Here is a 15,574-nt window from a genome sequence, read left to right as displayed (position 1 = left end):
ATGTGAAAGAGCCATTCCTCCCGCCCGACAGTCACGGCTGCTGCCACCAGTGTGTGTGGCCATACCATGTCCACCCTGGTTCCTTTTGGGTCGTGAGCAGCCTCATGCTATAATGATCCCTTCAGTGGAAACCTGTGACTTCAATGCAGAACCTGGTCTTACAGAATCAATCAATTTCTCTCTCTCTTTCACACACACCGAGCTCATTTACACCCCTTCTGGGAATATGTGCCAATCTTACCCCTCATAGTATCCCTGCCCCCATCAAACAGGGATTTCACAATAAAAAAAATCTGATAAGCTGGTATACTCTGTTTGCTACATCGTGAACCAGTTAAAATACCATATATACCTTAACTCAGGGCTTTCTGGAGAGCAGTGTTCAAAGAAGACATATAGTCAGGGTTATAATCCCAGGTATGCCTGAGTCTGAGACATGAGTTCAGAGAACTTATTAAACTTGTAGCTGCCTTCACATTTATCAAAAAGAAAGGTAACTCCATGCTCACTGAGTGTAGATGCAGAAAGCTGGAATCTTCAACATTACAATATTCCTTTTCCTGGTTTCTTGATCAGGTTCACTTGCTTTCATACCACAGAACGTATTTTGAATGGGTGTCATTTAGAATGAAGTACCTTTACCAGGACCCTTGTGTGCCCACTAACGATGCTGCCAGCGGAAGACCACTTTTCCAACCAAGACAACCCCTGACGTTGCCACTGCAGCACACGGAAATCTACTCTTGTTCCTGCGCAGACAGTCATTCTTTAGGAGAGAGTGATGTACAAAATGAGTCTGGAACCCAATATACTTAACCCCCCTAATTAGTTCTCTAAAACGGAAGGAGTGAGGGAGAAGTTGATGTGGGGGATACCTGTCTTGATTTCAGAGAGGGGCAATAAACTTTCCAGTCTTAGAGAGTTTATAAAATCATTACACTTATCTCCTAGAGAGAGCTACAGGATATCCACCCTGAGTGACCATGTGGCAAATCCCCTTACTTTCAGGATGAAAGACTGTGATGCTCTCATGGCGGATAAATGACTCTGATGTGCAATGGTATTATCCCGATTCAATATTTCTTCTACCATACTCCACCTCCTCCAGTATAGTACTCTCATTAGTCGTCATGGAAACCTCATCTATTCTTTGGGCAATGCAATTTGAAAAAGTTTTTGGTACGCACAACAATTTTGAACTGAATGAGATCAAGTATCGATTTAATGATAATTACAACAGGCAATGTTTTACAAAGGTAGGCTGGAGCCCAGGAAATGAAGGTGCTCTTTAATTCTCGGGACAAATCTGAGGACAGCACAAAAAACAAAAAGAGAAACAAAACCTAGATCCCCTAACTTCTAGCTTGGGGCTCTTCTCCTGTATCACAGAGCCTTTTCATTTACTTTCAAACTCTTTTATCCACTTTGCAAATAAGCTGCTCGCTTATTTTGTCTATCCAAAAAAAGTCTGCTAGCTTTACATTTTAAATGTTATTTAAAATATAGCATTACTTCAAATGTTTAAAATTATTACTCTTAAAAATGAAGCTTTGTCTCACACAAATGCTGCTACTATCCTGCCGTGACCGCTCGCCCTGTTAATAAGTAACATTAATGAAAATAACTTACCAAGAACAGCCAGCTGAATCTTCTTATTTCCCACACCAGGGGCTTTTTTCACTTTGCACTGGTATGTGCCAATATCTGACAACTGTAAATTTGTTACATTTATTGATGCATCACCAGATGTGACATCGCTGCTTGTAAAATGCACTCGTCCTTTTAGACCTTGATAGTAGTCGTCATAAATTTTGTCACCAGAATATATGATAATCTAAAAGAAAACCAAAATAAGACAGGAAAAGAACAACAAGGCAAAACCTGTCTCATTAAAGGTGCTCTGGACACACTATCCTACTATGGGATAAAAAACAAAACAAAACAAAACAAACCCCCAAAAGAACGGGAACACATATCATGAGAAAACCTACAATTATTGAAAGCAAGATTAAGGAAATGTTAAGACACCAATGTGGTCCTGGAGTGTGGTCGCATTCCCATTTCACAGAAACCAAGACCCAATACGACTAAGCAATACAGCCCCGAATTAGAGTTGAATCAGTGGAACTGGACAAGAACGCAGGCTTGTGAATCGCTGTACGATCTGTTTGTCAGCTACCTCAAGGCTGCGGTATGTACGCCGATCAAGTGTATGAAATTAAGTACACCACCACCACCACTTCCAAAAGAGGGCTTACCTATGAAATGTAACAAAAGTCAAAAAAGACATTTTTCATCTGAATGCTACGTTGGAGAGTTAACAGTTCATACTTGAACATTCTAGACCCTAACAGATAAAAATCCTAAAATAAGCCTCCTAGGATGCATGCCCAGGCTAACAGAACCTCTCAGGGAACCCCGGTGAGTAAGAGCAAAGGCCCTTCCCCCATTCCCCTGAGCTTCCCCGGTCAGTTACAGGCTTTAATGGAAACACTAAAGGCTGAATCCAGTGGGAAAATCAATTCTGAGGTGAACCTGACTTGGAAGAGAATTACTGGTATAAGAGTCACGTCTAACTATAACTAAAATTAATTTAACATGCTAGATAATCTTTTCACATTTGCTAACAAAATCCTTCCTTTGTTCTGGTCATGTGTGACCCAAGGCCCAAAGACCAGTGGTGTGTTAATCAAACAGTAATCAGAAAACAGACTACAGTCTATACTCTGCAAATAACTTTTTTTTATCCCAGATGTTAATTAGGAATGACCGTACAATCAGAATAAATGTAGGAATTTCTTGAGGGCGGGGACTTGGGTTCTTTTCTGTACTGTTACCCCCCACCACCACGCTGACCCCCACTCTTAATTCACTAAAGACCTTTTATTTACATAAACACTAAGTGTCTGCTTCTAGGAAGCACTCAGTCGCAGTTTGCTGAGTAAACAGTTGAAGGGTCCACAGCTAACTCTGGAATCAGCCCAGACTGCCTTCTCGCCACACCCACGTGTCAACAGCAACACCGAGACCTCCTCAACAGAGGCTGCCCTGTCTCCTTTGGTATTTAACTCTGGACTCCCCAGAAAGTCCAATCTATTGTACTTTCAATCCCTCACTTGGCTACACACGCACTTGCATAGTCTTTAGAAGAGGGCCTGACAAATGAGAGACGTGTCCCCACTGTTAACTACATATTTTGTAAACTATCTTGATATTTTCCCACAAAAGCAATGTTATAAATAAGGGGAACGTTAGGAAATGCGGAACTACTGTTTACCAGGCATTTGATTCCTCTTCACAACCCCGCAGGGTGGTGGTACTGTCCACATTTTTTCCTTTAGCTCAAGGACAGCAGTGCTCACACATCAGCTCATGCAGGGTCACATGGCTAAGATGCAAACCACATCCCTCTGAGATGACGTGTAGGCCGACAAGATACTTATGCACACAGCATTTCAGTGAATTCTCACTACAGGCTTAAGAGGTAGGTGTCTTAGTTCCCATTGGAGGAAACAATGGCTCTGAAACACGGGAGGCGGCACCGGATGGTGCCAAGGATGACGAGGTGCGGGTCGGGGGGGGGGGGAGGGTCAGAGAAACCTGGGTTCAAACAACAGCTGTGATGTTGCCAGTTGTGTGACTCTGGGCATGTTCCTTCAGATCTCTGGACCTCTGTTTTGTCCTCTTGATGCATAAAAACAATAACTCTCATTTTAGGGTGCTGTTTTAAGGCTTAAATATATGTCACTTCAGTACATGAAACACTGCAGAGCACACGGTAAGGACACAGTACATGGTGACTGTCTGCTGACTAAAGAGATCACACAGGGAGGAAGGATGGAAATTGCTCCAGCCCAGTCCCCCACCACACTGCCTACTAGCGTAAATATATTAAAATAAGGGCTTAGCTAACACATAATGTCGCTCAAGTCGAGGAGAGCATTCTCTTCGGCGCCAGTCTCTCCCTAAACCTGCCTGCTTTCTTCCAACCAGATTTTACTGTGTTTTACACCAGGAGGCTAGTTTTTTAATCCATAGTCCTGTGGGAAGCAAGGCCGTGTCTTCCACTCAACAGGTCCCCCTCCCATGAGTGGACACACAAGACTACAGACACACACTGGGTGTCTTGGTCTCTAAGAAGCACCTGGTTATGGCTTCACTCATAATTCTTAAGCCAGAGGCATTTAACACCTGCCCTATCTATTCATCTTGACCACGAGTGGAGTCCTGGACTTGAAAGGGAGATGGACCCTGCACTGCCAAGGGCATGAGGGCACACAGGACCTTGGATAGAAGCCTGTAGTCTGGGTGCTGGCCCCACTGTGGCAGGGGAGAGGGGGGGAAGAGCAAGGCAAGGGCAAAGGGAACAGGGTGTCTGGGCTGAGCAGACAGAGTGAGTCAATTTCAATTTATTTTGCTTAGGGAGAGGGAAAGAACTTCCAGGAGCAGAATCAGGGCAAAGGTATGCCTTTGGAGGGTGTGGCCCTAGTCACTCTGAACTTGGGAAAGCACCTTAATGATTTCCTTTACAATTACATCATGGGCAAACTGCCTGAGAACATGCCAATAAATAGGAATTGTTTAACTGCACTGTTCAGCCATTAAATGGCTGAATAACCCTTTCTTTTATGTGGACCAAAAGTAAAACTAAAATTTCTCTTCTAAATACACACACACACACACACACACGTGCACACACAAGTGATTCTCAAACAACATGAGCATTAAGGGTACCAATACCCACACCTCCGTTGAAAATCTCCACATAACTTTCGATTGCCCCCAAACTTAACTGCTAATAGCCCACTGCTGACTGGGAAGCCTTACCTATAACAGAAACAGTCAATTCACACATATTTTGTATGTTATATGTACCGTATACTATATTCTTACAATAAGTAAGCTAGAGAAAAGAAAATGTTAGTAAGAAAATCATAAGGAAGAGAAAATACATTTAGAGCATTATTGAAAAAAGTCCACATATAAGTGAACCTGCATAGTTCAAACCTGGGCTGTCCAAGATCCAACTGAATTATCATATTCCTCTAATATGTAGACTTATTTTTCTCTCCCTGATCTAATATAATTTATTAACATTGAGTTCATTTTTAATTAAATGTGTCAGATGAAGCTAATACACAAGATTCTAAATTAAGTAAACTATTCTGGTACAATTAAAAAGGAGGCGATTTTCCTCCTTTGGGCTACTTTTGCCTTTCCAAGTTTTCTACATTGGCTCTTATTACTTTGTAAGTAAAAATTTTTTGTAACAATATTTTTATATTTAATTTTTGAAACTTGTACTAAATATTTCATAAATTGCTGTTTTGCTTGGAACACTTTGCTTTGCTTTTAAAGAAATTCAGTACACAGGGTGTTTACCTGAAATAACACAGAACAGACTATGCAACAGCATGTAACTGTGCTGTGTACTGTTATACCCAATGACTCTTACTGGTATCAGAATCCTTGTGCTAAACTGAAAAATGCAATGCTATCAACTTTTCAAAAGTCCAGCTTACTCACTGTTCCTTAACACGTATCACGCATGTTTCCGCCACGCTATCATGTTAGCTCCACAACTTTCTGACATACCTGCACTTTATAATCCAGATTTTCGGAAGGTTCACAAGTCATGCTCCACACACCTTTGTGGTCAGCACAGTGATGGGCACCGAAGACAAGTTCCAGAAACATCTGCTGAGTGGGCGAGCACTCCGCAAACTTACCACTTGATCCACCTTCTGATTATCAGCTGGTGACAGCAGCCACTCAATGTCCAGGGGCCCCTGGTCTTCCAGACTCTGGGTGAATTTGCATGGCAAATAGGCAGTTTCCCCTTTGGCCTTTTCAATCATGTGTTCAGGACTGGTGATACTCAAACTGCTGGTCACATCTGGGGAAAAAATACGCACATGGATTAAATGTCTGCACACAGCGCACCAGCCTGTTGAGAAGGCACACAGGATGTGGTGGAAACAGGAGGTGACATGGGACCAGAGGACAAGAGTCCAAACTCAGTGGCACCTGGTTTTTAGTTTGTGCCTTTATACAAGTAGAATGACAATATCTATGTTATTCAATAAAATTTCCTGGCAGAGCACTGTGAATTTGCCAACTTTATAGGAATATACGTTCCTATGTGTAGAGGGTGCTTTATATCCAAGCAGTTGTTTAAAACTGAATTAAGCTCGAGTCTCTGAGAGGTTGTGTCATTCAAACTCAAGGCCACACTCCTCACGCTTGCCTGGGTGCCACACACACGCTGGGAAGGCCCCGCCACTGGGACACGTGCCGAAGAATTCTGACACATTTTGTTGCCAAGCTTTCTTTAATTCTACATTTTTACTAAATTTGACTCTGTAACTTTCATTAAACGCTTTAAAATATTTCTAAGCTAAGAGAGTAGATCTGAAGAGTTGTCACGACCAGAAAATGAAATCTTTTTCTTTTTTTGTCTTTGTGTGTGTCTATATGAACTAATGGATGTTAACCAAACTTATTGTGATTATTTCACAATATGCACATGTCAAATCACGCTGACCATCTTCAGCTTACACAATGCTGTATGTCCATTACATCTCAATAGAACTGGGAAAAAGATGTTGTCTAGTTCTAAGCAATAAATTTTGACAACAATTCAAGAAGGGGTAAGCTGTCAATTTACATAGTTTAAATTTACCAAATAGTGGATATTAATATTATCTTTAAGAGATTTCCTTCATTCCTTTCTATTGTCCTTCTGAAAAATCAGTCATATTTATTATAAATTCAAAAAAACACATCTTAAAATTCCAACATTCTGAAATTTGTATAACACTTCCATTTAGATCACACTTAAGGAAAATTAATGTTAAATAGCAATACTTGGAAAATATATAAAAGGCAAAATAAGATGTCCTGAGCCCCAAACAAAAATTCCGAGATACTCTTCTGATTGAGTTTGTCAAGAAAGAGATGGCTTAGTCCCACTGAAACATTGTAAGAACTAAAACAAGTCTCCTTCTTCTTGACTTGGGCTGATGAACACACAATACAATATACAGATGACGTACTACAGAACTGTACTCTTGAAACCTATATACTTGTATTAACCAATGTCACCCTAATACATTGAATAAAAAAGTAAACATTTAAAATAATAGGTCTCTTGGCTGTAATGATTTACAACAAAACTATTATCTTTTATACGCCTAAAAGGTAAATATAACCTGTGAGCAAAATGGCACCATTTCTTGATCTGTGTAAGAGTAAAAACACCAAGTTTAATCAATTCACATTGTGTTTTTCAAAAAAAAGCAATTTTGTTCATACGCTTTTACATGTAAACAGAGGTCAGTTCACAACTTATGTCCTATGAGAAGACTGAGGTTCCAACAAGCTAACTTGGTACATAATGAAGATTTAGTGTATAAATGAACTATCACACAAACCTTAATTTTTTTTTACTATTTACACCCTAAAAGTTTACATAGCACTTTTAGATGACATTTTCTGATGTATAATTCAAATATCTAATGTACGCAGAACCAAAGTTTCAACTAAACAGCAGATTTCAGTAAGACCAACTTCCAGGGCTGGACAATGAACAGGAGGAGGCCGGAAGCACTAAGATGATGGTACACAGATTCCGGCTCTCTCCCTTCTCTTCCTCTGCTCTCACCATAAAAATAAAAGCAGTAGAGAGAAATCTGGAGTAAGTAAATCCAAATCCTAATTCTCCATAAAAAATTCTGACAGAATAAACCACAAATGAAGAATTAAGTTGCTAGCCACCCTACGGTCCTTTCTGTTAGCACACTGACTGTCACTTGTAATAGAATGTTAATAGCCCTGGCCGGTGGCTCAGTTGGGTGAAGCACAGTCCCGTACTCCCAAAGGTTGTGGGTTTATGTGCGGGAGGCAACTGATGATGTTCTCTCTCATATCGATATTTCTCTTCCTTTCTCTCTTTCTCTAAAAGCAATAAGCATATCCTTGCGTGAGGATTCTTTTTAAAAAGTTAATAAAGTTGAAGCCAAAAGGTTGAAAATGAAAGCGAAGCCAAGTTACAGTCAAGACCATTTACATTTAAGCACCATCTTAAGCTTTTGATCACATTTAAGAGCACTCACTCCTTAAACAGCAGATTAAAACTGGACACAGACTCTGTGCCCCCTTAAATCAAAGGCTGGCCTGTTGACCAACAGATTATAGCATGAGTGCTGCCCCACGAGACCTCGCTGCTCCCTCTCTGGCCCTCTCGAACCCCTGCCACCAAGTGAACTTACCACATGGAAGAGTACTGATGTGTTTGACCAACAGCGGCAACTGCCCAATATGCAGCTTCCGTAGACTCCCCTGTGGTCCAGACAGCTGTCCACAGGCCGCGAGTGAGCCCAGAACTTCCCCTCTAAGTCTGGACTAAACTGGCAACCCACAGAATCAGGAACTAACATGTGTTTTTATATTTAGTCTCTCTAGTTCGGGTAGGTTTGTCACACAGCAAAGACTGATGATACACCATCCAAATCCACCTATTCAACCCAAATGGACTACTCAATATTGGCAAAAATGTCCATTCTACTCCAATCTGAACTTTATACCCATATTTCTTTCCACTTAAAATTATGTGATTTGATATTTATGTGTGACCTCGTTTCTCCTGGATATCCAATCCTCTGAATACGTATTTTATATCATTATTAATAAACTCATTCACCAAGGTAGCATCCTTCTCCTTCTCCAGCCTACACTGATTTCTGTTTTTCTACAAATGCTCACGGTATGTACTTTATTTTATGCCATCCATATCACCCTTTTTACCTTAGCATATACTATTCTGGATATTTTTCTTTGATAAACTTTACTGTGAAGCCAACTAAGGTAGGAGCTATGGTTTTGTCATAGCTTCTAGATGTTGATGAGCTTACCTTCTGCCCATAGCACCTACCTTGTTTTTTTTATTTTTTAAAAGATTTTATTTATTTGTTCTTAGAGAGGGGAAGAGAGGGTGAAAGAGGGAGAGAAACATCAATGTGTTGTTGCCTCACACGCACCCCCTACTGGAGACCTGGCCTGCAGCCCACGCACGGGCCCTGACTGGGAACTGAACCAGCAACTCTTTGGTTCATAGGCCGGTACTAACCCACTGAACCACTTCTGCCAGGGCTACCTTGGTTTTTTTTTTTAATGCTGATTTTTAGCATTAAATCAGCTCCAAATTTAATGATTTAGCATTAAATCATTAAATCATTATTAGCTCCATCAGGGTTGGGAGAGTTGTGGGTGCCTCTATGTCCTGTTGCAGCTCCTTGCACATTAGTAGAAAAGAGTTGGTAACTAGATTATAAATTTGATCCACTTCAGAAATGCTGAAAGAGCAGTAGTCTGCCAGCCTCAGACTACTCCTGCTACTTGAAGATCTGCTTCCTATAGCTACTACGATTTGTCACCTGTATTTAATTGATCTTGGTAGTAACACTTTATGTATTAGGTAAGATAAAAACAATCTGAGTACACTCCAGAATGAAAACTTCATTCCAAAATGAATAAAGGCATAGGCCCAAACTATGGGGGTAAAGATGAAAATGAAAATTTGCTATTAAAAAACAATTAAAACTTTCTGCTTATTCTGTACACTTTAGGGTTTTTATTTTGTAAAACTCAAATTAAAAACTTTAAGGACAAAAGATATTTAAATGTGTCTAGAATCAAACCCTAACCCTGCTTTCAATATTTCTACCTACACAAGTCATTAGAATAAAACACAACTTAGTTTATGTAATAGTATCCTTTGTTCTTAATCGACAGATAAAAAATATCTTCAAAAAGCACCTAAGGAAACAGTTACATATGTATAAAAATAACCTGGAAAGTTATATACCAAACTGTCAACTGCCGATGTTTTTTGAGAACTGAGATTTTTAAGAGAGGTGGTTGCCTATTCTTGCTTTATACTGAGAAGTTTTTAACATGTATATTGCTAAAGAAATTTTAAACAGACTTTTAAATGGCTTTCAGTATGTCTTTTCCAAAAGACGTTTCAAACATTTGACTGCTCTTCAATGTATTACACTGGAAATGAATTAAAATCTCAAGGTCATACAAAGTAGTTACAGGGTTTCCTAGCAACACTGCAGGGGCCTCTCTGCACAGAGGCCGTGTTTCGAGTGTTGATGTACATGTAACAGACACACGGGAGGAGCCAAAAAGCACTTTTTAAAAATTTTATCAACATCTTTCGATTACAGTTGACATTCTATGTTATTTTGTATTAGTTTCAGGAGTACAGCACAGTGGTTAGACAATCACATACTTTACAGTGATTGCCCTGATATTTCAAGTACCCACCTCGTACCATACACAGTTATTACAATATTAGTGACTATATTTAAAAGGCAAACATTTGGTCTCCTTGAAGTGTCTCTGGGAATTCTTTCCTAATCTATTTATGAAGCAAACTACATGATTATTTAAATTGCAGAATCAAACAAAGAGTCTGAAAGTTAACCAAATAACAGATCTCTTTATGACTTTATTCAAACTTATATTCAGAGTATGACAAAATATGAGTATGACATTTTGATATCAAGAGTATGAGAATGTAGCACATTATTAACAAGCGCTTGCAGGGCGCACCTAAGTGCTCAGCGCTGGATGGGGTAACATGGCCCGACTCCAAATCATTTGGATGTCAAGTTTCTCTTTCGCCCAGTCTGACTCCTATCTGAGCATCAAAAGGACGATCTCATCATCAGTGCGGTTTTTAGTCCTTTATGTCGTCCATGTACTACTAAGGCCTTAGATATGTTTCTACCCTGAGAGTGGAGACCTGGAGATCCTGGAAAGCACTAACTACAACCGGAGAAAGAAGGCAATGTTTGAAACAGATCACCTGCCTTGATTTCTTTAATACTATTTTCAAGTCTAAGCTAAGTGTTAGCTGAGATGGTCTTCAGCCTTTTTTCCCCCTTATGACAATCTTAAAATCATAGAAAGTGCTCATGATACTGCGATTGGTTTAAAAAAAGGGAGAAGTAAACATGTGAGAACTTTTAATAATGTTTTGAATGAGAAAAGCCTTAGAGAAAAATAGAGGAGAATCACAGAAGCTATGATGGGGAAAAAAAGAGACTTAACTATATTAAAATATTTTAGGTTAGAAAACAACCAGCTTGCATTCAACACCACTTGCTGAATGAAGGAAGCTTTTCTGTTATTCTATCACTGAGGGAACAAACAAAAGCAATGCTTTGAAATATGTTTTCTGTGTATTTACCTATACCAGCAAGACAGAAAAATGTGAAGTCTGACCAGCAATGGCATGTGCACAGGGATTTTAAAATCACATCCGCGCGTACAACGCAGGAGGCGACAGGTGAGGCCTTTCCCACCCCGTGCCCACACTGAGTATTTCACATTTGATTTTGAAGCCGAAGACCATGATTGCCATTGGTTTCCTTTAGCACAAAGTAAACTTTCAGCAACTCAGTTAATAGATAAAAAATAACAATATCACGGGCACAAGTACCTTCATGGCAAAGAAGGGAAAGAGAACCCTACCAGAGACAAAAGATGATCCACTTGAAAACAGTGGAGAAAAATTAAGTCATAATGTGGCTAAAAGCAGGTGAATAGAAAGTAAGACTGTTACCTCTTAAAGATGGAACTGTAGTGTTCTGGAGGCCTGGGGCCAACTATACAAGGAAATCAAAGCAATCAGAGAAAGCCCTCAGGGGAAAGAGCAAAGTCCCTGTCTGGGGAGTCCACTTCCTCCCCCTGAGATCACCTCCAGCCATTACCTGAGGACTCCTACCTATCACCTCCTCTCCTAGGGTTTCCCTAGTTCCCCTGTTACACAAAGGCTCTTTTGTAGATAGCCGTTTACACGCCCCTGCCCTGAAGCACAGAGGATCACTCAAAAGATTTTCAGGGCATTATCTCCGGAGGGGAGGTGAAAGCCTTGTTTAGTAAGCCCTTCTGACCTGTGGTTAACCACTAAACTGTAAGCAGAGAGGCGGCGGGCACTCAGAGCAGAGGGAAGGTGAAAGGGGACTTACTGATGGGAGAGAAAAGACCACAGACCTTGTGGGGACAGCCCAGAGAGGGGGGCCAGGGGAAGACCCTGTGTCCAGGGAAGCGCAGAGGTGGAGAACAATGAAGCCCAGACAGGAGACACGGCTCAGAGGGAGGTGAGCAAGCCTGTCATGTGCTAATGAGAACAGAGGATTCCTTATTATTTTAATATCCATATTACAGGAAATGTTAGCAAATCTGGTGAGAATTTGCTAACATTTTATTGCAATTTTATATACAATTATGTTAACATGAAAGAAATCTGACATTAAGAAAAATGTTCATGTGTGAATATTCTGAACTCACAAACTGTAGATGAAGAAAAGTTGCCTTTCAGCTCTCTTTAGAACAACAAACATGAAACAGAAAACTATTACAAACTAAAGTGTGTTTCTCAAGATATCTGGAGTCATTCCAAAGATATTAACCAAAAGAAAGAAAAGAAAAATTAGAAATAAAAATAACAATTCAAGATCTAAAGTCCTGCGTATTTTTTTTGGTTTCTTGGAAAGTCGTATATTATGACCTTAATGTCAGTTGTGATAAAAAATTGATTTGCTGTTGAGAATTTTGAGAAATGTCAAAGAATGTCATAAGGATTTATTATTTTAAATAGGACACATTCATTTGGACTGCTGAGCTCAGATTATATAGAACATTGGAAACTTAAATAAAAACACAACAGTAAAGGTACTGGCATAAAAACAGACATATAGATCAATGGAACAGAATAAAGATCCAAGAAATAACCTCAGCCTTCTATAGTCAACATGTGACAAAGGAGGCAAAAACATATAATGGGGGAAAGATAGTCTATTTAAAGAAATGATGTTGGGAAAATTGGACAGATGTGTGTAAAAGAGAGAGAGAGAGAGAGAGAGAGAGAGAGACTAGACCACCTTGTCACACTATACACAAGAATAAATTCAAGCTCTGGCTGGTGTGGCTCTGTGGATTGAGTGCCAGCCCAAGAAACAAAGGGTCGCCAGTTTGACTCCCAGTCAGGGCACATACCTGGGTTGCAGGCCAGGCCCCCAGTAGGGGGCGTGCAAGAGGCAACCACACATTGATGTTTCCCTCCCTTCTTTCCCCTCTCTCTAAACAATAAATAAAATCTTTAAAAAATAAACTAAAAATGCATTAAAGACTTAAAAGTAAAACTTGAAAATCCCAGAAGAAAACATAGGTAGTAAAATCTCATATAGTTCTCATAACAATATTTCTTCTGATATATCTCCTTGGATAAGGAAAACAAGCAAACAAATAAAAAACAAATAAATGGGACTACCTCAAACTAAAGAGTGTTTGCACAGCAAAGGAGACCACCAACAGAATAAAAAGACAACCCACTGGATGGAAGAAAACATTTGCTGATACATCTGATAAGGGATTAATATCCGAAATTTATAAGGAACTTATAAAGCTCAACACCAAAACAAAAAAAACCCAATTAAACTAAAAATTGGACAAAGAACGTGAATAGACACTTCTCCAAAGAGGCCATATAGATGGCCAATAGCCATATGAAAAGACGTGCATGTGACTAATCAGATAAATGCAAATTCAAACCACAATGAGATATCACCCCACACCTGCAAATGGCCATCATCAATAAATCTACAAGTGCTGGTGAGGATGTGGAGAAGCGGAAAATTCATGTACTGCTGATGGGGATGCAGACTGATGCAGCCACTATGGGAAGCGGCATGGAGTTACCTCACAAAATTAAAATCGGCACGGCTTTATAACGCAGCAATTCCACCTCTGGGAATTTATGTGAAGAAACCTGAAACACTAACTCGAAAAAATATATACATCCCTATGTTTGTTGCAGTGTTATCTGCAGTAGCCGAGACTTGGAAGCAGCCCAAATGTCCATCAGTAGATGAGTGGATAAAAAAAGTAGTATTCTATTTAAACAGTGGGACACTACTCGGCCGTAAAAAAGGAAGTCTTACCCTTTGCAACATCATGGATGGACCTGGAGAGCACTATGCTAAGTGAAATAAGCCAGAGAAAGACAAATACCATGTGATCTCACTCATATGTGAAATCTCACGACCAAAATGAAGTAACAAGCAAAACAGAGACAGACTCATAGATAGAGGGTAGGCTGACAGCTGTTGGAGAGGGAGTTGGGGGACTGGAATGGGGTGGAGGGGTTGAGCAAAAAAGAAAATATTAATGGACATGAACAACAGTTTGGTGATTGCAGGGGGGAGGGAGTAGGGGAGGTGAAGGGAGAATATAGGGAGATAAACGGTGATGGATGGAGACTTGTATGGTAACACACAACACAGTGTACGGATGATATGTTGTAGAATTGTGCACCTAAGATCTGTACAATTGTCAACCAGTGTCACCCCAATATATCCAATAAAAAGGAAAAATTAGATCTATGAGAATACTGAATAAACAGAATAATAAAAATTTTCTCTATCTTCAATTTGAATAACCCTACCTTTTTTTTTTTTTAAATAACTTTGAGGTCTTCCTTAAGGGCACTGACTTATTTTCATGATTAATTGAAATAGTTTTAACTGTTAATATTAAAATGATGTATGGATAACATTTTCTAGACTTACATTTTTTTGTTTGTAACATGTTTGCAGATTTTTGTGTTTGAAATGCATTAGTTTTAGTTTACAAATTTTGTACATATTCTGCATTCTTTAGAATAAAATAGTAGCTTGCATTATATTCAATATTATGCAAAAATAAATGTCAACAAACAAAAACAAAAATACAATGGTAAGAAATGATCCACTAGAGCCATGTTAAGAAATAAAATGCACAGATCAGAAACTGGTATGTTTATTAACTGGGACAAATATAATTTTGTTGTGTGTTTGATAAATATTGCAGAAGTCAGTGTTAGCAAGCAAATCACTGGGATATTTCATACTCTGTTAAAAAATACAACCACCATGTTATTGGGGTCATTTCCTTTCTCTTTTCACCAGATATTAACTCCAACCTGCACTGTGTTCTCACCGGAAAGTACTCTTGAGATTGGCAACATTTACAAGTCACCGAAGTAGTGAGTGTCTCTAGAAAGCAAAAAGCAAAAAGTAAGACACTTTAAATATGTTAATACTAGTTAACTCCTCCAAATAGGCTTTCATTTTCTTGGGGTATTAAAGAAAACACGTGAGGAAGGTATAAATTACCATTTTTGGCCATGTCTATTGCACACCCACGTTTCTGCGTACATTATGCACAGGATTATTACACCCATTACTGCACCCATCACATGAAATCATTACACCCGTGTATGATGCGCATCCTTATTGTTCCCTCAAAAATTTGGGCAAAAAGTGCACATTATACACAGCAAAATGTGGTAGGGTCTTCGCCATCTAGGAGCTAACTTCAGGGTGTGCTACTCAGTATAGTAATGTAATAAGTATGTAGAAATAGATTAATAACAATGAGAAACTACATTATACACTTCACTTGATTTTCTAAAAAATATAAATTCCCAGCTCTCTACCTACAAAAAGAAATTAAAAAACAG

The 15,574-nt window shown here is 39.4% G+C and overlaps 1 protein-coding gene across 2 annotated transcripts in view; it reads right to left on the bottom strand.

The window, feature by feature from the left end:
* Positions 1–15,574, bottom strand: part of CXADR (CXADR Ig-like cell adhesion molecule) — a 52,109-nt gene that overhangs the window by 24,316 nt on the left and 12,219 nt on the right. For both annotated transcript variants that reach the window (XM_053657599.1, XM_053657600.1), the window contains exons 2-3: positions 5,730–5,896; positions 1,630–1,834 (exon numbers count right to left, since the gene is read on the bottom strand). In XM_053657599.1, the coding sequence (XP_053513574.1) occupies positions 1,630–1,834; positions 5,730–5,896 (372 nt within the window). The remainder of the gene's footprint in view (positions 1–1,629; positions 1,835–5,729; positions 5,897–15,574) is intronic.

The sequence above is a fragment of the Artibeus jamaicensis genome, unplaced genomic scaffold (genome assembly GCF_021234435.1).
Source record: "Artibeus jamaicensis isolate MK-2021 breed Jamaican fruit bat unplaced genomic scaffold, CSHL_Jam_final scaffold_474, whole genome shotgun sequence".
Lineage (NCBI taxonomy): Eukaryota > Metazoa > Chordata > Mammalia > Chiroptera > Phyllostomidae > Artibeus > Artibeus jamaicensis.
The sequence above is the reverse complement of the archived record's forward strand: the minus strand, read 5'-3'. Positions and strand labels throughout refer to the sequence as shown.